General features: G+C 42.8%; 1 protein-coding gene across 5 annotated transcripts in view; it reads left to right on the plus strand.

Moving 5' to 3' along the window:
• The window catches only part of C4H10orf90 (chromosome 4 C10orf90 homolog), a 68,145-nt gene that overhangs the window by 25,899 nt on the left and 20,096 nt on the right, over window positions 1–22,150 (plus strand). For 4 of the 5 annotated variants that reach the window (XM_051619453.1, XM_051619452.1, XM_051619456.1 and 1 more), the window contains 2 exons: window positions 7,913–8,007; window positions 10,254–11,334. In XM_051619453.1, the coding sequence (XP_051475413.1) occupies window positions 7,915–8,007; window positions 10,254–11,334 (1,174 nt within the window). In that variant the 5' untranslated portion in view covers window positions 7,913–7,914. Of the gene's footprint in view, window positions 1–3,898; window positions 3,931–7,912; window positions 8,008–10,253; window positions 11,335–22,150 lie in introns of those variants that run through there. The other variant, XM_051619454.1, reaches the window with a different exon arrangement.

A 22,150-nucleotide genomic window follows, 5' to 3' on the forward strand; every position in this document is an offset into this window, starting at 1 on the left:
AGCAGTTAATGTGACAGAGTTTCCAGAAAGAAATAATATTCCAAGTATTACACACCAATGAATGCTTCTATTATCCAAAAGTAACATGAAAAGTCTATATTAAATCTGGCATGCCTGGTGCTCTACTGAGCTTAGTGCTGTTGTACAAATTGTTCAGTGTCAAATTTGGCTCATGTGAACATCCTGCTTCTTTGTTTTGGAAACAAAATTGGACTAATAGAGATGTGTGCTGGAATCACTACTTTGATGTCTTGACAAAAGCATCAGTGCTCACAGCACACATCACTTTCTGGAGCCACCACTGTATTAGGAGTATTAAAAGGGGGGAAAAGAAATCAATAAAGCAAATACCATTGTTAAGCAAAAGCACGGGGAGAAATCCCTGCAGCAGGAGATAAATATTGAGTCACAAACTGCCTGTGGAACAGGCAGTGCACAGGTTTTCTCTTGTCCTCTCTACAGTTTCTTGTCGTGAAGTTATGCTTCTACAAAAGCAGAAAAATGTAAGAAATACTGAATTTCTGAGGCTGAACAATTACCCTGTAGCTCCTATTAAGCATAAACAGCTTTAGGCAAATGTGCCCGTTTTGTAATTGCTGCCAGCTCTGAGGAACACTGGTGGAATTTTCATTTACAAAACCCATTTGTACCATCAAATTCTGTGCATGTTATGACCTTTACATGAATACACATAATAGCACTAAAATAACTCTCCATAAATATGCTTTTTGGCTGCAGAACTGCTTTTCCTTTGTTTGCTTATGTGTCATATTTGTCATATTTACAGTCACTTCAGAATTTTCTGGCTATCTCAGGCATTCTTGTACTTCCAGAAACAGACATGGTCACTAAAATGTGGATGTCTTCACATGCTGTGAAGGGAACTCCCAAAGTCTAATAGCTCTTTCTGTATGAAACATTTCTCTTAGTTACATCTTTATTTTGAGAGCACATTAGGTGCTCAGTGGTCAAGAAGCCAAATAAAATTGCAATACATACTAATGAATCTCAGGGCAAGGATCTGAACCAGGAATGATGTTCTGAATGCCTTCAAATGAAAGAAGTGAAACTTAAAAATGTGTATTTTTAGGTTTCTTGGACTCTCCTCTTTTCATTGTCTCTATCTCCTGTCTACCTTATTTTCTCTACAAACTTCTGGCCCACCTAGTGTTCATATTGAAACGTTTTATTTAAGATTTTCTAACCCAAAAGTTAATGCTACATATTTCTTACATCAAACTGCCTCCAGTGACCACCTTCCTCTTGGTTTTTCTTCTCTTCTGCCTCTTGTGCCATGTCAGTGATAGCTTTTTAGAGCCCATCAGCCCTTCATCTCCATTTGGATACCATCAGTTTGTCTCTTCCTGCATGGTCACTAACATCACCTCCAGGACAGAACCCCTCCAGGTGATTCCAATGCAGCATCCAAAGGTGCTGGGGCCACATTGGACAAATTGTTTAAAAGATCCTAAATAACTTTGTAGTGCCAGCAGCTTTCCAAAAGAATAAGTTGACCACAAAACAGGAACTTTGACAAGAAACCAAAGGTGTCATCTCCCTTCTGCTGCCCCTTACTTTGGTGGGAAGGTAGAGCACCTCAGGCAGGAATCACATTTGCCAGGATTACTTAAAGTGAGGTTCTCTCCTTCCAGGATAGTTTGGGGTTTATTTTGTTGCTCATGCACAATCTCTCACTGCTTTGCAAAGTCCTTTCAGGAAAAAATGTCGAAGTTACACAAAAGCATCCATCTTCCAGAATCCTGGGGAAATATATGGACAATGCTGCATGGCTTTTAGCAGTGCAGAGATGGATGGAAGCCATGCCCACCTAAGTGGGAAGAACCATGGGGCTTCAAGACCTTCATTCTTGGCTTGTCAGTGTTGGGGAGCCTGATGACTTGCTCCATGTATCCAGTTCTCCCTCTCACTACAACAGGAATAGGAACTTGTGACGTTTATGGCATCTTTTCCATTTCTGCAATGAAACTAGTGCAGCAAAGTTATGAGAGAGAATGATTTGAGTATTAAACACTAATATCCCTCATGATCCACTCAATCCTCCATGCTTTACGGATATCCTCCCTCTAATATCCTGTCTTTGAGGTCCCTCCAGCCACACTTTAAAAAGATCTCAGAAGAGCTCCAGGAGAACTGCAGTGACAAACCACGTTATTTGCAGTGAAGAAATCAAACCTGGGTCGGTTCAACCTTCCTCTGCACTCCTATTGGAGTCTTTGGCCTGAGATATGTCCTCACAGCTGGGCTTCAGCAGGTTGGCTGAGTTAGTCACTGCTTCTAGGGACTGAGATTTGGAAGCCTAAGATGCTGCTGCCTAGAGAAACCTAAGAATGTGTTCCTCCCCACACCACTGACAATGAAATTAAAAAAAAAAAAAAAAGTAAAACTTGGAGGAAGGAAAAAGGAGAAGGTGAAGAATCAGCTGAGGTTTGTCTGTGTGTGTGTGATGGATACACCAGGGGTGATTCCCCACTTCATTTTATTAAGTGAAGATAAAGAATAATAGCAAGGCATAATGAGAACACAGGTTTTTTTTTCCTCTGATGCTTCAGTTTCAAGATATATTTCCTGTGCTCTTTCTAGCCCCCTGATGAGCACCTTGCTTCTAATGGCAGGGATAATGAGAGATTTATGACTTCTGGCTTTTTGATAGCAGACCAGAACTCATTTGTCCCTTCGTGGCAGATCCTGTAATCATCTCTGCAGGCAGCCAGCTACAGCTTCAAGGTGTGCAGGCAGGGAAAGATAATTCAGTTAACAAATCTCACGATGGTACTTGTAATAGAAGAAAATCCATCCTGACATCTTAGAAAAATATTTTCCTACTTTGTTTACGTAATGGATCCTGTTCAGACTGAAATGATTTCAGGCTGTTTTGCTTCCTCCAGTTTGAAAAATCTTCCCGACCAAGCTGCCTTAAAATACTGCTCTCTTTGTGCACCCGTGTTCAAGCACTTACTTTTGTGGCAAGGTATTGTTTGTGTTGGTTTGGCCTTTTTCATGGCAGGAAAGATGTCAAGGAAAGAGCTGGCAGCTGCTTTTTCTCCCTCTTTAAATCTATATTGTTTGACCCCCCCTTTTAAGTAGATGCATTTTACTTCTTACAAGAAGTTCAGCAAAGAAGCTGTAATGGGGCTGATTTACTCTCCCCGTGACATCCCCCAGGGTGGTTTCTAGCTGTGTTTGAGCTGTCAGGGTGACACTCTGTGCTCCTCCAGTGCCACAGTGAAAGCTGCCCCCTCTTCTCACGTGAAGGTGGCTGAATGTCAGATCCTGCAGAGATTAAAATCAGGGGTATTTTTATGAGAGTCTAAGAGATTAAAATCCATGTGTGGCTCTGGGGCTGCCCTCCTGCCCTGCCTGGGCCCTCTCCTCACTGGGGCCTTCAGCCCATGGCCAACCCAAGAGCTCCCCTCTGCCATCACTTCTGCAGGCTCAGGATACAGTCTGTGAAGGATGCCAAGACTGTGCCTGTGCCAAGGCTTTCTGGAGGTGCATCTCCCTCCACTAACAAGCAAACAAAACATTTGCCAGTAGGTTCCTTATGAATCAATTTAATATCAACAAAGACTTGGGTATAAGGTGGAACTTTCAGCAGTCTGTCTCTACTTATAATACCGGGCACAGGAACTTTAACTTCATTGTTCAGTTTTATTTTAGATGGCAATGCTTCCTGTAATTTTATTATATTCTTTCTTTATGATACATGAGGAAGAGCAGAAGATGTGGATTTGGTTCTGGTGTTCATTCTGACTTGGCTTTCATCTTAGATGTATCTGTAATGTCCGGATGGTTTTTCTGGATGACTCACTTCAGATCTGAAGGAGTGAATTCTGATCTCTCCCAGCCCTTAATGAGAGGGAAGCTGGAGCAGCTTTAATGATGACATTCTTTTCCTCAAGGCTTCCTCAGGTATTTGAATTAAATAAGTCACAATCAAACGGAAACAAATGTAATGTTTTAAACAGAATAGAGTTTCAGTTAATTCCTCCAAGTTGATTTTAATGATATGGTTTATCTGCTGATAACTTAGAGTAGGAATAATGTACAAAAGGAGGAAAAGGCTTAAAAAACCATGACATGATGCTGAAGAGACTGTGTTAGTTGAGTGCTTGCTCTGATGCCTGACCCTGCAGCCAAGCCATTGATGTCCTTTAGGTCCCAGGTCCCAAGTGGGGAATCTGAGCACTTTGGAGTAGTCAAGAGTGCTGTGCTGAGGGTTGTAGGGACCTTGGCTGCTCTCACAGGTGTCCTAGATGATGCTCTAAGAATGAACAAAAAAGACATGTTTTTTGTCAAGTGGAGAAGTTTCCTCCTTTTCACACAAACGTATTGGTTCTATGATGCTGCTTTAGGGTGTTCTGAGGGAAGCACTGGAGGTTCCTGGAGTCTTCAGAGGAGTTGGTTTTGGAGTGATGGCTCAGAGGGGATGGTAGACTTGGTCAGTATGGAGTACAGAGAGCTTGGAGCAGAGCCCAGGACATCAAAAGTGCTGACATGCATTTGAAATTTGTCAGCATATGAACAGTAAATGAATGAAATATCCAACTTCCATGACAAAAACTGGAGACGAGGCCAGGGCCAGCAGTCTAAAGTCATTCCAGCTCTGCCTGGTGTCACTCTGGATGTCCTCAAACAACATCCCCCAGTGTGGCAGTCTGTCTAGCAAAGAGCTGAAGCACTGGCAACCAACTTTGTCCATGGACTCCTTCCATCTGCTCCTCAAGTTCTGCACAGCCCCTCAGCTGGCTGCAAAGCGGGCTGGCCTGGGCCTGCCAAATATTTGCAGGACTCTCTTTCACCAGCACCCTCACCTTTGTAATCTCTCTGTGCTTTAGCAAGCTGATTTACAAGTACATCTTTTCTGAATCATTATCCCAGGCAGCTGCCAGTTGGCCCGAGGCAGACATCCAGGCACTGGAGACTGGGAGAATTGGTTCCAGCTGCACTCTGTAATTAGGAAAACCCTGGTCTGCAGCCGGATGTCCAGATGCCTTGCCAAGGAGCCTATCGTTTGGTTCAACAAACAGTATTTGGTCGGGGGGGGGGGGAAGAAAAGAGGGAAGGTGTAATAAGACAAAGTTCACGTGCAGCAACTGCTCCTTTGTTCCTCATTGCCCCTCCTGTTTGGAAGCCGGAGAGGTGGGTCACTGTGCTGGGGAGGTTAAGCAAATCCTCAGGATTTCAACTCAGAAATAAGCTGCTGGTGCTCCCCACAGAGATGGCAAGCACTTGGAATGCCATCTCTTTCATGCTTTCGCACCAGGGAGAATCTGAACTTTGTATTTTGTTGTGGAGCAAGAGTTGCAGCACTCAGTTTTGTCAGCAAGGAGACCTGGGACGAAAGAAAAGTCTGGCTGTGACATGTCTCAGCTTAAGCCCTCGTGCTCCCTGAAGTGTCCTCATTTCTAACACAGATTCAAGCTCCTTTTAAAGGTTGGGGGGTGGTTGTATTTGGTTTTTTTGGGTTGGTTTTTTTCCCTGGTTCTGTTGACATGAATTAACAACTGTAACACTTCCAATAACAGATTTAACAATATCATGAAAAATGCCAGAGCTTCTGCCACCAGTGCCATTTAATCTATTTCAGCAACTAGATTAAATGAGTTGCCAGAAGTCTGAGTGTTTTCCAACAACAGGTTTCCCATAATAATACGAGAATGTCCTTGCACAGGAAATGGTACAAAATGCAATGCAAAACTCCACTCCGGATGACTTAGCAAAGAAAATGGATATTTCCTCTCCTTCTGATTTCATTCTTTCTCTCCTGCTTCAGAAAGAATTATTTTTTAAAGTTAAACAAGGAACCATTAACTAATCTACTTCAAGAGATCGGTGCAAAAAATGGAAGGTCCTACCTACAGGTTATTGCTAATCCCAGGAGGTTAGTTTGATAAGAACAATTTACATATTAAATGTAATTAACTGTGTGGACTTTGACGACTCGTTCTTGTTTGACCCTGTAGTTCCCAGGTTTTCTCACGTTCTGAAAATACATTTGAATGAAATTCGTGGAAGGCCACTTGGCAAAACACACTTGTCTGGACCTGATTTCTCTCCCACCAGCCTTCTGGATTTCCTCACACAGTGGCTGACATTCACAAGTTGATGTTCTCCTATTGTAGCTCCCAGCTCCATCTGAGATAACCGTGTTTTTCTTACTGTGAAGTGGTTGAAGAAAATATTGATATCTTGAAGTTTTCCTTTTAATGACACACTTCTTTTTCATCAAACCTTTGGGGTTTTTGAGGTCTTGCCACAATCCAAGAATTTCCTTTTTATTGTTCTCTGCAAAATATTCCCAATGTAGTTATTTTAAAAAGTAAATAAGACAGCAGCTCTTTATCATGAAGGTATTTGTTTGTAACTCACTGCTATGCTGACAACCTTTCCATAAGGCTCAGCCAGCAGTTACTCCTGTCCCTCTGCTTCTGGACACAGGTGGACTTTGTCCTTCCCTGAAAGCCCAGCACCTCCTCCTGCCACAGCAGGGTGAGGAGAAGGCTCCAAGGGCATCTCACTGGTGAGTTGTGCCAGCAGTTACCATGATCCTGTGCTAGATCAGGTTCACTGCAGTTTCACTGATTGCAACTGAGCGTTATTTCCTTGCCAAAAAAAATATGTAGTGGGCACTGTGCTCTGGCTATTTTCTGGATGTCCTTTTTTTTCCATGCTCTGGCTAATGGGTCCAGCTGTTTTCTCTGTTGCTCAGGACCTTCTTTTGCTCAATAACAAAATCGAACCTTTGTTTTTTTTCATGCCAGCAACGAATATGCACAGTGTCATTGAAGCTGTGCAAGTAATCATTGAGGCATATCTTAGTATGTTTAATTAAAGCAGATGGTTCATCAAACACCCTGTTAGTGTTTTGTGGTTGCTGTTCTGTGGGGGGGACTCGGGGAGATCTCTTGGTGGTGGATACACCTTCTGCCTTCCCTGTCTTCTACTCCTTAGCTGCACCCAAGGAGAAGAGGCCTGTTATGGTGGACATGCTTTAATTAACACTTCTAAAACTGGAGCTGATTAGTATTCTTTTGTTAATTTAATGTTACATGTAAACTGAAATTCTGCTCAGTGAAAAGTTATCAACTTCTGTGGCAGGCCAAGTGGAAGAAAAATAAATGCAAAAGGTCTTATCAGTCGTCTAACTTGTTGCTGTACAGCAACAGATTCCAGGCCAAATAGAGAATTTTTGAAAATGAAGTTTGGCTGCTTATTACAAAATAGGAAGTAATATAATTTCTGTCAAAACTACTGACAGCAAATGTGATGCATTATTGCAAGAGTCCAGGCTCCCTGCTACAAGGCAGTGGGCTGTGTGTAGCAAGCTGCAGACAGGCCAGTGCCCACAGAAATCAGGAGATGGCAAAATCAGAGCCTGATGTAATAGTTTACCCTGAATTACGAAAGATAAGATGTAATAGGATTTGTGAATATGATTTAAAATTACTGTAGCTCTTTAAACATAAAGGTGACTTAGTTCCAATGACATCAGACCTCTAGCATCCAGGCCATTCATTTGCTCGTTTGTCCTCTCAGTTTTGCAGGCTGCACAAAAGTGACGTTCATTGAAATCCACATCCACCATCTCCCCTGATTCTTCTTCCCCCACACTCCTGCCTGGAGCCATGGAAATCAAAAGCAGAGATTTTCAAGCGTTGGGTCAGCCCTGAGCGCTTTGTGAGCCTGTCCCCAAACCCAACAGTGCAGCAGGATCCCAGGGGTATTTCAAGGGTCTCTCCTGGGGAGTGGGAGAAATTAGATCCCTCAGATAACCAGGTCCCAGAGTGTTTACAGTAGCTCTTCCCTCCTCCTTGCCCTCCATTTAAAACCGCATTTACTAACTCGGGACACTGAAAATAATGTTACTTTTTGGTGGTGTTTTGTTCCCCAGGAATGACACAAAAGCCATGGGGCACTAAGGGACAGAGGACACACACAGGCCTTTGGTGGGAGCATGCTGAGGAGCAAAACCCCAGCTCTGCCAAGGTAAAATAAATAAATGATGTTTAGACAGCAGTCAGCAGAACTCATTCAAAAAAACAATCACTGATTGTTCTGCATTGTGTTTGGGCTTGCATTTGTTTAGCTGGGCTTAGCTTGGGCAGCAGAAAAGCCAAATAAAATGATGGGTAAACTTGGTGATTCTCTGTGCACTTGGTGAGGGGGAGAAAAACGACATGTTTTGTGGGGAGGGCAAAAATTGTTAAAAACACCCCAGGAGACTAAATGTAGTGGTGTTCCAAATATCAGTCTGGGATGTTCTCAAGGTAAAGCCTGAGGTTTTCACTTCACCACAATCACTTTGTGATTATTTTTTTTTTCCCCCACAAGATGCAGTGAAGCTCCCAACCAGCATAGGATCCAACCTTAAAGGTCTCCTTCTTAATCAGAGATTGGGAGGAGGGAAAAACATTTATACACAGGCAGAAAAGGGAAAAGCAGAATTATTTCAAATATTGGTGCATGAGTTTGAAGCTAATCAGGAGCATTTTTGACATGCCTTTGGACTCTTGTAGGATGTTTCCATCTGTGCAGCCCTTAACAAAAGAAATAAATGTCAAATTAACCACTGGAGCACGAGAGATGCATCCAAAATAAAGTCTCTCAAAGCACAATCTTCTGTAGAAATCTCAGGGAAGTCAGGAGTTTTGGAAGGCAGGCGTAGGTCTTAAACCTGTAGGTAGAAGTAAATGTAGTGCAGAAAATATGAGGCAAATGTTGTTACAAACCATGAAAGAAACAAGGAAGGAAGAAAGTGCTTTCCCTGGGGCTGTGAAATTATTGAATTGTCAAAACCACAGGCAGCTGCTTTAGAGAGTTGACAAAATTTACTTGGCATTTCACCTTGTTAATAAACCCTGGATCTACCTCTACCCATTTGGGTTCCCAAATCAGCCTTCCCAAGAGTTACAGGGGAGCCTGCTTTCCATATTTTTTCCATGCATGCATGACAGAAGCATGGGAACCTTTTCCCCATGGGCTTCAGTGTAGGGTCCCACTTCTGGCAGCCAGACCCCGAGAAGGAGGACCATGGCACCCAGGAGGCCGCAACTTCATCATTCACATCAGTTTTCCCCAAGGAACAAGAATATTAGGTTTTGTGAACCACTTGTCGAGTATTGGCACTGATTATCAGATGAGGGACACCCAGAGGTGGCTGCGATGAATTCATGACAAGCAGGAGCAGTGCAGCTAGCAAATGGCACCTAAGCCCCCAGTGAACTTGGATGAGCTTTCGTGACAGAGCTAATCCTCCAATTTCACATGCCAGGTCAGTGAGGTTTTTTCCTGGTAGGCTCAGGAGATCTAGGAAGACAGGGCAGGAGCAATCCAGTCAGCCAGTTTACAGCAGCAATGAGATCAGGCCAGATGCTTTATAGCATGGGACTTATGTCACCAGCAATGTGGATAAATAACAGCATGAGGTTTTAAACTCAGGTTTCCTTCTTGTAAAAGCACCTCCTTTGTCACATCCAGTGATGTACAGGCTATCAGGATAAATGTTTCCTGTGATGATTTGGAAAATTAATCTGGGCCACTGTCAGTCAATCTCGGACATACGTGGTTTTGCATCCTAGATAGGTGCCACCAATCTAGGGGTGGTCATTAGCAAGAGAGAACTAATGAATTAAAATAGTACCCAGAGTCTTTGGAGGAAATTATATCATGCTTGTTGGAGGGATTGTGGAGAAGTTTTTCTCTGCTTATAACTGGTGAGGTTGCAGAGCAGTCATGATTCTGGTGCCCACATGTCCTCTGCAGCATGTGATGGCAAGTGTGGAACTTCAGGCTACTGTTCCAAAATAAAATACAGTTTAAATTCCAGCTGTCCATCGTGAGAGAGCAGTTTTGAGTCTGAATCTGGCCACTGCCTTTGACATAGCCATTTTTAAACAGGGATAGCAGCCACAAATCTCAACTGCAACATGGGCTAAATACTGAAAATTCACATTTTCAGTATTTTTGAATACTGACTAACATTTTGAATACTGAAGAGACATTTTTAATTTTATATTTTTTTTGCACAAGTGATAAGGTTTTCCTTGAAACCTCCCAGATCATTCAGAGCTGACTGTAAGAACGTGTGTTTTTAAATGACAAAAACATTAGCAGCAATAGGAAGTTAACAAGAAATCTTAACCCAAAGCGTCGGGTGTGAGAGATGGTAGATGAGAAACAGTTTCATATATTATGATAGTGTATGTTGGTAATTGAAATGTTTTCATTTGCAGGAATCTCTGTCATCACAAAATACAAAACTGATTTCACCGATAGTCATTTCACAGATGATTGATGAGAATCAATCCAAAGAATATTGCCCTGCTTTGCCTGTGCAGCCCATGGTTCCCCAGCCCAGTGCCTGTCACACGAAGCAACCTTTGGCTAACCACGGTTCAGTCAACCTTGAGAGAGCAGTTATGGTACTTCCCAGCAGACTAGAAATTCAGGCCTCGTTAGATGACACCACGTCTCTGTCGGACTTTCCCACTGCGGAGGAAAGGTGGTGTCAAAACCAGCAGAAAGGCTTTGCCTCCATAACTGTCACAGCCAGACGTGTTGCTGTGGGCTCCAGTGTCCTAGCACGAGGAGCTGGGGCCCTGCAAGAGCCCAGTGTTGTGTCCCCCACCTTGAGCAAGGTCCCTGCTGCTCTCCATCACTGCTATGCTCTGGGACGAGCCAACCAGAATGCCTCCAAACTGAGGATTTCTGAATCTTGCTCACAATTAGGTCGTGAGCCACAAAAACAGCTTTTTGACCCTGGAAACAAGGAGAACAGCATGGGTCTTCAGAGCAGTGATGGGAGAGAGAAAGTACCACTTTCCTTCATCTCATGTGTCCACCTGCAGGTTTCTCAGCAGTGTCCAAGCACCGTCTATTATTTAGACAAGTCGCTCAACGTGTGCATTGACCAGCCTCGAGTTAAACGCCCAAAAATTCATAGATCAGCATTGTCCTTCACTATAAATTGCAGTTCGTCGAGATTAACAGCAGATGGAGTAGATGGCATAGCTAATGGAGAGCCAACAGAGGAGATATTTCAAACAAAGCTCCTAGGAGAAAACAAGACTCCACTCAGATCAAACTTCAGCGCAGACTTAACAGAAAATGCTCTTAATAAAGAGAAAATACATGAAGGCTGTTTGGGTACTAAATACCCTTGGCAAAGTGGCCTTATCTCTGAACTTCCAGCATTTGTGGACAAACCCAGAGGACCTAAAAGTCCAGTAACAGCAAAGCAAGATGAGAATCAAGAGCCTGGCAGCTCTCACACCACATCTTCTCTCCAGCTTCCTAATTCAAGAGATGAGGCAGGTAAGTGATTTCCATAAACCTCAGCCTGGTGGATCAGAGGTCCAGGCTGGTGCAGCCTCACCACCCTGATTTAACATGAGCAGCTCATAGTAATCCTTGCTCTGCAAAGGCACCCTCAGTCAGAGCACAATCCAGACACTCCCAGTTCCAGGGCTACCAGGAATACATTTGCTGTGCCAGGGCTGCAGGCTGCTCATCAGATGATGGAGAAAACTCTGTACTTCCTGCAATAATCCTTTATTTTTAACCATTTATAAATGTAATATTTTTTTTTTTCTCCCAGCAAGGTGCAAGCTCTTAGCCCATGAAAACAATCAGGTCTGTCTTTGTGTAAGGGCTGATTTTGAGATGTGAGATTAAGAAGGAGATGGCTGCACTGAGTTTGGTTTTGTGAACCTTGCTATTAGAAATCATCATTTTCAGCTTTTTACTTAACAGATTATAGTAAGAAGCCCAGGCCTTAATAGCTAATGGCTCCAGATGAATTCTTTGCAGCTCTTTCACACATTTGTTTCAGACATCTCCAAGCATCTTGCAAACCTACATTTTTCTACCCACTGGTGCTCTTAGGGAGGGGGAAGGTGCCACGGGGATTGCTCTGTACCCAGCGTGGTACAGCTTCTGCTGCTGGGAGCTGTAGCTGCAGTTTCACAGTGTACATGGACAACCACAGCTGAGTTTTTTGACTCTCCAGCAAAGGAAAGTGGATGAGAAGAATGTCAATGAGTGAGTCTGGTGTCTCCCAAAAGCGCTAAGGTTAGAACTTGGCCCCCATGTATCCTTGGGCTACATCTCTTGCAATTACCCTGTTCTTACATGGCCTTTTGGATCTAAGGGTCAGAATATGAACATAAGCTACTTGCTAAGATTTGTTTGTACCTTCACCTTCCCACTGTGCAAGTGGAAAAAAGAGATTCAAAGCTGTGTGGTGTCTCATGAGCTGGACAAGGTACAAGGTACAAACCCCAGGCTGCTCCATCCCTTTGCACCTTGCTGCCATGGCTGCCCCTGTGCCTGAGATCAGTGGGCTTGCTCCTGCAGTGATCAGGCTGCAGTGAGAAGGCACTGCTGAGCTCAGAGGCCTCCTGCTTTAACCTTGATGAAAATTATCAGCAGAGCCAAGCTTTTCCACAGAGAACCCAGTGGTGTCAGTAATGGCAGAATCAGGCCCTTAGATGAAGGCTGTGTGGCTCTGCATGGGCAATCCCTTAGGTTGGAAAAGCCCTTCAGTATCACAACCATTAACCCTACTCTCCCAAGTCCAGCACTGAGCCATGTCCCCAAGTGCCACATCTAGATGACTTTTAAACACATCCAGGGATGGCAACTGTTCCAATGTCTGACATGCCTTTCTGAGATGAAGCTCTTCCTAATGTCTAGTCTAAACCCCCCCTGGTGCAGCTTGAGACCATTTCCTCTTGTTCTGTCACCAGTTACTTGTGAGAAGAGACCAGCACCCACCTCTTTACAACATCCTTTCAGGCAGTTGTAGAGGGTGATGAGGTCTCCCCTCAGCCTCCTTTTTTTCAGACTAAGCAGCCCCAGTTCCCTCAGCTGCTCCTCAGAAGACTTGTTCTCAAGGCCCTTCAGCAGCTTTGCTGCCCTTCTCTGGACACGCTCCAGGGAACCCCTCAGGCTGTCTGCTGAGGAAAGCCTGAGGGAAAATATTCCTTTGTGTTTCTAAGTGTAATCCAGGTTGCTTGTTCTTGAAGGGGGGATGGCCCAGTGAGGGAAGATGCCAACTGGTGCTAAAATAAGGAAGAAATATGAAGGGGTGTGTCTTGGTGAGGACCTGCCATTGGCTGACACCAGCATATTAAGTATTTCAGCTTTAGACTTCATTGCATATCATCATAATTTCAAATAACTGCATCCTCCTGAAGGGTATTCAAGGCTTTGTTCAACATCATCTAAGTTCTCTCTGTGATAAACCACAGAAACAAGGATTCAAATAATACTAAGCCTTCCCTGGCCCTGGTGATGCAGTGGTGTTCATGAAAGAATCACTTTTACTAGAAGTAATTAGAAAGTGAAATAGGAGACTGCTCCTGGTTCCACAGTTTTACTAAAAAGAGGAAATAAGTGAGGTAACCAGCTGAGAAAAGAAATACAGGGGTTTGAAAAGTGGTTTCCACCATTTGTGTACATAAGAATACAGGTGTAAATAAACATGGGAAGTGTTACCTTTTTAACTGCTTCCACCTTTTGTGTAAGCAATAATGTAGAATGTAAAGACATCTATTTATCTTTATTAGACCCTTTGTAATGTATAAGAAGGTGTTTATCAGCTTACTACAACTTTCCTGTGTGAAACTTGTCTAAACAGCCAGAATAATGCTTCAAAACAGTCTTTCTTTCTCACCAGGATCCCCAAAGTAAGGAGCCCCTGTGTTGTCTTCAGTCACTACATGTGACACATCATAAGAAATCCTAGTTACATGCAGGAGACATCTGCACTGCTCATTAAAGTGAGAGGCAACTGGTATGATTTTAGTCTGGCAAAAAATGAAAAAGTGATCTCCCTTTAGTTCTGAACATGGGTGAAGTGAGGGAGAGAAGTGACCTCTGAGGTCCACTAACCGGTTCTGGTACTAATCTGGTACAGTCCTACAGCCTGTAGGTATGTTTGCTTTTTTTCCTGGACTAGTTTTAAATATCTAAAGGAAATTTTAATGGGGCAGTGTGATCTTCCTGCTTGTTGCTGTGGCATTTCTGTGCATCCAGCTCAAAATGACCAGACTTATAGCACAAGGTATTTCTTTAGGAGCACAGCAAAATAACCACCCCATCAGCAAAGGCCTTTGTGCCATTACAGAGTCCCAATTCTTTTACATATTTTCTCCTCCAATGTTTACTAGCTCAAATCTATCCCCGTTAACTTTTGACCTGCTGTTTATGCATGAAGAACTGCCAAAGAAGGGGCAGGGGACAGCTTTTGACACCGTGTTAATACTTAAACGTGGTTGTCTTATGGATGAAGGAACTGCAGAGAGCATTTTGTACATCACAGTTCTGATGACCCAGAAAGTTTGAGCTGACGTTTGTTTGCAGCTGTAGGCAGTACCTGCCTGCCAGCACAAGTACAAGTGGTAATAACATCACCATGGCAAAAAAAAATATTAAAAATTTACTTTCAGGGGTAGGCTTTTCTGTATGAAATATGTAAATGTCTTTTCCAGAATGTATAGGCTGCCTTATTAGGATCTGAAGTGGAATGAGCCCCCAAATACTTCTCTGCTTTACAGGTATTGGGGCCAGGTTTCCTATTTCCTACAGGGGGGGTGAGTCATGGCCTCTTTGGAGTGTCTTTTTTTCTAATTTTTCATGTGACTTCACCGAAGTGAAGTTCCTCATTAACTGAACAATGTTACACTATTTCACATTCAAATCCAGGTATTCAGGACTTGGTTTTACACAGAGCTGTAAAACCTAATCTAAGGGGCTGCTTTCAGCAGGAGGTTGGTCCAAATAATCTCCGGAGGTACTTATTTCCACAATGTGCCACAGGATATTTTAGGAATATTAATGAAATATAAATCCCGGGCTGTGCTCAGGGATGGTCATTACACTTAGAAATCCAGATCTCTCAGATGCAGCATTTGAAGCCACATTTCATGCTATAGCATTCCAAGGATGGAATATGATCTTGTGATTTCACTGCTATGGACTCTGTCTTCCTCTGGCTTGTGACTTTGGGCACTTCACTTCCATTATCTGGTGAGAATTGGACTGTAAATGCTGGAAAATCCATGTTACACATGAAATCAGACTTAAACTGGGTGAGAATACAGAGCTGTAGGGCATGATTTTGTTTATTTTAGATGAGTGGCCTGCACTGAAAACCCTGGGGCAGCTTTAGGAACCTGTACCTGTTCATGTGAAATGTCCCTGCTGAGAGCCACATGACCCACCTTGGATATATGATCAAGGGCAAGGCCAGGCCAAGCTCCATGAGGTCCTTGTGATTGATGACCATCACCCTGCCTTCAGTCATGGCTTTTAACAAGTTGTCAGAATTTGCTAACACTGCTTTTAAGTGAAGGCTGCAATTTCCTTTACTGTCTGCAGCTCATGTCTTATAAATGCAAGATAAGTTAAAAATGAAGAGATGACTCCTGTTTCTGCTGAGGACAGGAGTATTTTTAATTTTAATTTCTTACTTTTCATGAAGAATATATTCCACATGAATATCTAGTTTTCCATCCATCTTTTACAATCTATTACCTGCTGGGCTCTACGCTGAATTGTTTTAAAAAGGAAGAAGATAAGAAAATGGGACAAGTTTAAATTCATTTTGACCTCATGATTAAACAGTTATCATCACTTTATTATGAGGGATTATAACTGCCAACATCTAAATGTATCTGTTGAAGCTTAGATACTATTAAATATCTTGATGCCCAAGCACCTTCACAACCCTCAGTTATGGTAGAGATCCAAGTACCTTCAACTTTTATAACATCTACATTTTTGTTTTTCTTTTGTTGTCATAGCCAAATGAGAGTTACTCAGGAAGGACAGCTGAGATGGAGAGGTGTCAATCTGGTTTGGATGGTAGGTTCTCCCACAGCCCTACTTTGAGATACAGGAATTGGGGAGGATGCAGGAGGATGGTGAGGGGAGATGACAAAAGGGCGTCTCACGAATCACAGTTACATGTGAACTGCCCAAAAGTCTGAAAATCAGGATTGTGATGCATGCATGAGTCAGCAATGGAAGGAGAACATGATGTGATGGTGATGCAGGCATGAGTGCAGGTGGCAGTAAGTGCTGGCACTGGGAGCCAGCTCTGGCACAGGAGGTGTCTGGGGGTCATGGTGCCTGTGGCCCTTCTCCTGCAGAGCCCAGAAATGATGCTCCAACGAAGGGGAAAGCCACATTTGAACCAGTGAATAAGACAGATCAGAGAGCTGGTGTTGTAGTTGCTTATATTTTCTCTCCAGAGAGAATGGCAGGTGACTTGAAAGCATCATTTACTTAATTAAAGCAACCCAAGGCAAAGGGTGGGGGAAACTGAGATAAGATCTGGATTTCTGGGGGGGTTGAATGGCCCCTGATGGTTGTAGGCTTCTGTTTCCTTCTTAAGCAAGAGTTTTATAGTGCCAAAGCCAGCAACATGTTTACTAAGGAGTAAATAACTAGACTTTAATTTGTTTCAAGATTTATTTTAAATTTTTTATGCATGTGTCTATATAATATATTTATACACACACTTGTGTTGAAGTCAGATCAGAAGAACTGGTGCTGTGGGATTTCAGTCTGCTGCTACCTGCAAAGCAAAAGAACTTTTTTGTTTGAAACACCCATTAAGAAGCCCTCGGTATTTGAGATGGTTTTATACCAACAAAATATTTCTAGGTCACCTTTAAACTAATATATATTCTCAGTCATCAGGATGGGCCAGTGTGGACAGTCTTAAAACTGCAGGTTATTGATATTTGCTCTCAATTACTAAATCATTTTTGAAATGTTGCAATGAACGAATGTGGCCTATCTGATGTTCTCACCTCATCTTCTCTTTGTGGGAAAGTCACCACGCAGTAAGCTAGAGCACAAGATTGGGGTGTGTGTGGAAATATAGATATACATACACACAGGAGCAAGATATAATTAGATGATAGCTGTTCCTTACAATATGGAATTTATTGTATAGAAACTTGAGTAGCTCCAGCTGATGCTAATTAACTCTGCAGCCCGCAAATGTGTACAGCAGCAGTGGTGGTGAAGACAGGAGAAATGTGGATGTGTGGTACAGAAGATTTTACTTCAGTTTGCACCTGCTAGGCATGAGGAGCCAAATTTTCAGCTGATGTCAACCAATAGAAATATCTGCCTTCAGAGGAGTGACACTGATTTACTTCAGCCAAGAATCTGGCCGGGGACGTTACTGACTTGGCGTTCTGGACGCAGCAGCTGGTGCCGACTTGTTGAGAACAAAGGACCACATGCCAAAAAGCCCATTAAAAGGAGCTCCTTTGATGTTTCTCTTCATCTGGTATGAATTTAGGATGGAGGAGGTTGTCAGTTTTCCTTAGTCTAGACGTTGTGTGTCACTGGGTCTGTGTCACACTGCAATGTGACCCCACGTGCTGTCTCAGATGCTGAGAAACTGAGGACTCAGACCTTACAGATGTTGAAAGCTAGGTGAGGAACTGGCAACTCTTGGTTATGAGGGACTCTGGAAGATGCTGCTAGCCTCCAAAACAGACCCCAACCCATATGATAGACTTTAGGAGCTGCTTTTCCTTACCTTGGAGGGTTTTAAATTAATGTTAAAAGGAAGAGGATGCCTCCTCTTCTCTGGAGGGCCCTTTCACATTTGTGGAGTACCAAGCTCTTGAGCTCTGCTCTCTGTTTCAAGTGCCTGCTGCCAGTTTCCCCAACATCTGGTCTGATAAAGGAAGGGGTGGGGAAGCTTATTGGGTATAAGAGAATCAAGAGACCAATGTGGAGGGGTACTCTCTCTTACTCCAATTATTTAGACAAGCTATGGGACTCAGAAGAGTGATGTGGCCTTCAGTCCTGTCATGGGTACGTAGCTACTGTTGGAGGTTACAGGCAATAGGTATAAGCAAGAGGGAGAGATGATGTTCAGGGTTGTGTAGATCAAATCTGCTCCTGGGCTGGTTTCCAGTGTTGGTGCTGGTGATTTGGTCGTGATATATTTTCATTTTTTCTTATGGAGCTAATTTTTCTTTACCAATTTCTCTGCGGTTTTAGGCAACAAGCAGCCATGGATGGGTGAGGGGTGGTTATTTTTGGGCTTTGTGGGGGTTGTTTGGTTATTTTTCACCTGTTTAGGGGCATGGCCATAACATAATATGGTTTTGAAGGAGCTCTCCTCCTTCAGAAAGCACAGGAGCTTTTTAAAGGCTGAATTTTCTACTATGGGGCATAGCAATGAACTTGGATAGAAATACCATCATTTTCCTGGAAGACAGAAGGATGTGTGCCCTGTTAATTATGTTATGGGCAGCATTTCTATGCTTGAAACTGATAAATTAGCATTATTTTCCAATAAATGTTCATATTGTCTGCTGAAGAACTAAATTCAAGGTAGGCTTTCTCTCTTTTGGTGTGTGAAGGTTAGGAGTTGGATTTTTTTCCATGGTTTTCCATCTTGTCCGGGCTGGACATTTCTATCTTCATCTGTCAGAGCTGGTAAAAATGTGAGACAACTGGAAGTAAAAGACTCTGGAGGGGGCAAGTCCCTCATTAGCACTTCAGGCAAGCTGTGAAGGACTGAGTACTGGAAACATTAAAATATCAATTAAGAGGGAGACATGGGCTACCTGGATCCAGTGCCTGCATTATGCCACTGGAATAAAGGGCCTCATTTTCCCCCTATTTACACTTGGTTTAAACTAGGAGCAACTCCTCTGCACTCTGTGGAATGAGTTCTTGGCTCAGCCTGGCTGCAGGGAGTTATCAGAAAGAGCTGAACCAGTAGGTGTCTTTGACATGATGAGAATACCAAGTGGTTGATACATTTCTTACCCTGTAAATCACCATTTAAGTGTTCTGAATCATCCTGAATATATGTATATTTTCAAGTCACACTGCATCAGATTACTCCTTGAGTGAGTACAATAGCACCTGATAGCTTCCAGCATGACATCCTTGAAATGCAAACATGGGTGTCTAACTTGCAGATTTTTGTTACATGGGTGTTACAGAGAATGTCTCCTAAGTACAGCAGCAAATTTCAGAGTATTTTCAATAACCATTTCCACGGTTGTTAACAATGGCAACAGAAATCCTCCCAGTCTAAGGATCAGTTGCCTGAGAATGCTGGGTTTGTTACAGACATAGCCCAGAGAACAGCATGGCCAAAAAGCCGTGACAAGAAAAACAAAGATGATTCAAGACATGAGTCTAAAATTTAGAACTGATTGTCTTCAATGAGAAAATAATTACCAGGTGCTTGACCAGTCTTCAAATTACGAAACGTTTAATGCAAAGGGAATATTTTTCCTTTCATCCTATCCCAGCACATAGGAAGCAAAGGGGAAAACTGTTAGCAAAATATACAACTGCTCTTCACAACCAGCTGGGTATTGGAAACTCACTGGTGCACGCAGTCGAATCGTATCGTGTGGGTGGATTATTTCCTGACCACTAAAATATACTGCAGCAATAATAGACTCATGATTCAGAGTGTAAGATGATCTCCTGCAGGTGCCAGGCAGGAACGTTTCCTTTTTGCTGCTACATTCATTGGGAATGACACTCTTCTTCCACCAAACCTCTCTGTGCAGTCAGGTCCGTGCATCCCATCCTGTCCTGAGCTGCATGCTGCTACTCAGTAGCTCTCTGAAATAAGTATTTAACACCAAGAGAGAAGATTGATTAATTCTTTGCAAAGTGTTTTGAGAAAATAACTTGACAGCAGCTACAGAAAGGCCCATTGCGATTGGTTGTGTTGTGGGATTGTTTGCTCTGAAGCCAAGTGTTGGACCACACTAATTTTGCCAAAAGCCTTCTGTAAACAAGCTCTCTTTTGATGTCAAGAGGCTCTTCCTACTCTGGACTGATTAGAAGTTTGAAGCTTAATAGCTCTTAGGTACAGTTGATAAGCTTTCTCTTTTAAATGATTACAACTTTCTCCAGTCAAATATTAGCATCGGCAGAAAGAAAAGCATCTTCCTTCTGAGAAATGTGTTCACAGCTGTCAACTTTTTTTTTTTAAGGTAAAACAAAAGAGCTAACTAGGAAAAAAAACAGCCTTCTTTGTTAGAGATAATTTTTCAATCTAGACTTTTAGCTTGAGGTGTTATTGATATGGCTGAGATAATTCAGCCTTATCCTCACCAGGCAGGGCTGCTGGAAGGAGCATTAGTATCGGTACAGTGTTCACGGGGAGTAACAGCCTGGATGGTTTCCTCCCTCCAAGCTTAAAAATCTGTCTTGACAATTCTGGGAATGGAACTGAGGATGTGGCACAGCCCCATTTTTCAGGATCCAGCCCTGGGTTTCTACTGAAAGGTAAATCCAAGACTCGTTAAGCACTGTTTGAAGAGAGCCATTTGACAAACACCAAAGGGCAGCTGGGGACACAGGTCCCACTGCTGGTCAGCAGAAATTTTATAAAACATCTAAATATTGTAGCTCTCCTTGCCAAACACAGGTTGTTGACTGATTAAAAGTGTTGTCTTTTCCTCGGCAGTGATCTGAGCCATAAATTATTCATCCTATCTCCCACCTCTTGCCAAACGCTGAAATAAGTAATGATATTGTCTTTGCTCTCAACATTTCCATTTTTCTGTATTACCAGGCTGTTGAGATGATGTTTACCTCTACCTGAGATCATATGGCTTGGCAGTGGTGATACTGGAGTCATGACAGGAACTGAGTCATCAGTCTTTGCCATCAGGATTGGGTTGGATCACGGATCATTGTTTGCCCGCTCAAGGCACGTGTGGGTTCTGCACAACCTACACATGCCTGGGTCTAAATCTTGAAGAAGGCAGAAGTTTCTTTTAAGCAACATGAATTGCTGCTCCTCTCTGCTTGGGGTATTGGCAGCATCAGCTCCCATCGTGGAGGTCCGGGAGTGCTCAGCCTCCCAGGGTAAGGGGCTTGTATTAAATTAAAACAAAAAGCAAAACCACCCGGCAGGTGGTCTGTAATGGAAAGCCTGCCTGCAGTGGTGATGGCTGATCTCATTAATGGCACGGAGTGAATCCCAACACTCTGTCTCTCCTTCCCTGGCCACCTCTTGTCAGGCTTGCCTGGTGGTCGTGGAGGATTTGTGATGCTGTGGGTCTGTGAAAATGAGCTTTGGCCTGTTTCAAAGGAGCACTTTGTCATGAATTGTCAAAAGTCCACACTGAAACCCTAGGAAGAGCATTCTAGGGAAGTATGAAAAGCTGCATTATCCTGCTGTAAAGTGAAAAGAAAGGGAAAAAAGGAGTAACAATGGGAAAGGGTATGTTTGCCTGATTGCCCATGTTTCAAGGAAAGGCAAGTTTAACCTGCTGTAATGCTGGGTCACTTCCTGTTAGCAAAACCCCCTGAAGGGAGAGGGAGGAAAATGTAAAAAGATCTTTTACAGTAAAACAATATACTTTTTTTACTCGGAGATCAAGGATTCTTTTTTTTTTTTTTTTTTTAAGAGCTTTTGAAAACCTACCCCTGGTTTTACAGAACACTTTTAACTCCTCCAATATCATATGGTTTTCACTAAATCATTAGGTAAAAATTGAATGTTGTCTCTTTCTTTTTTGCACAGGGCAATAATGGCTTTTCTCTGAATGTAATTATGATTTTGTTCCTTTAAATTTTCTCCTGTAAGCTGCTGAACTTTTACAATTGAGGCCTGTATTCACTGAATTTTATTAATGGGGTCATTCAGCCTTCTGTTTCTTTGAGTTCAGTTCTTCTCTATCTCCCAAAGCATTACACTTGCATGTCTTTGTTCATTAGTTCTAAAGTTTTCTTCAGCCAGGATAATAGAAAAAACATATCTAGCTAGTCATCCAGTTGCAATTCTGGCTATTCTCAGAGGGCCATATATATTTCCAGTTTGCTGTGTGGGGATTTAGATATACAATTCCAGATAGTCTTAATGAGAGTAACAGTCCTAATTCCCCACGCCGGGTATTAAAAATGGATCCAGAATGTATAGAGTGAAACTCTGTGATCTTACCTTTAGGTACCTTTGCCTCTTTCTTTTTTTCTATTATTTGCATCTGTGTTTGGTTGGAAAGGCACCTGAGAGTTGCTCTGAGGATGGGGGAGTTGATCTCTGGAGCCCATTTCTGGGTGGCTTTGCTGTGTTTACCTGGGGATTGACTGTTCCTGGGTGTACCTTTTG

The sequence above is a fragment of the Apus apus genome, chromosome 4, assembly GCF_020740795.1.
Source record: "Apus apus isolate bApuApu2 chromosome 4, bApuApu2.pri.cur, whole genome shotgun sequence".
In the NCBI taxonomy this organism is placed as follows: Eukaryota; Metazoa; Chordata; class Aves; order Apodiformes; family Apodidae; genus Apus; species Apus apus.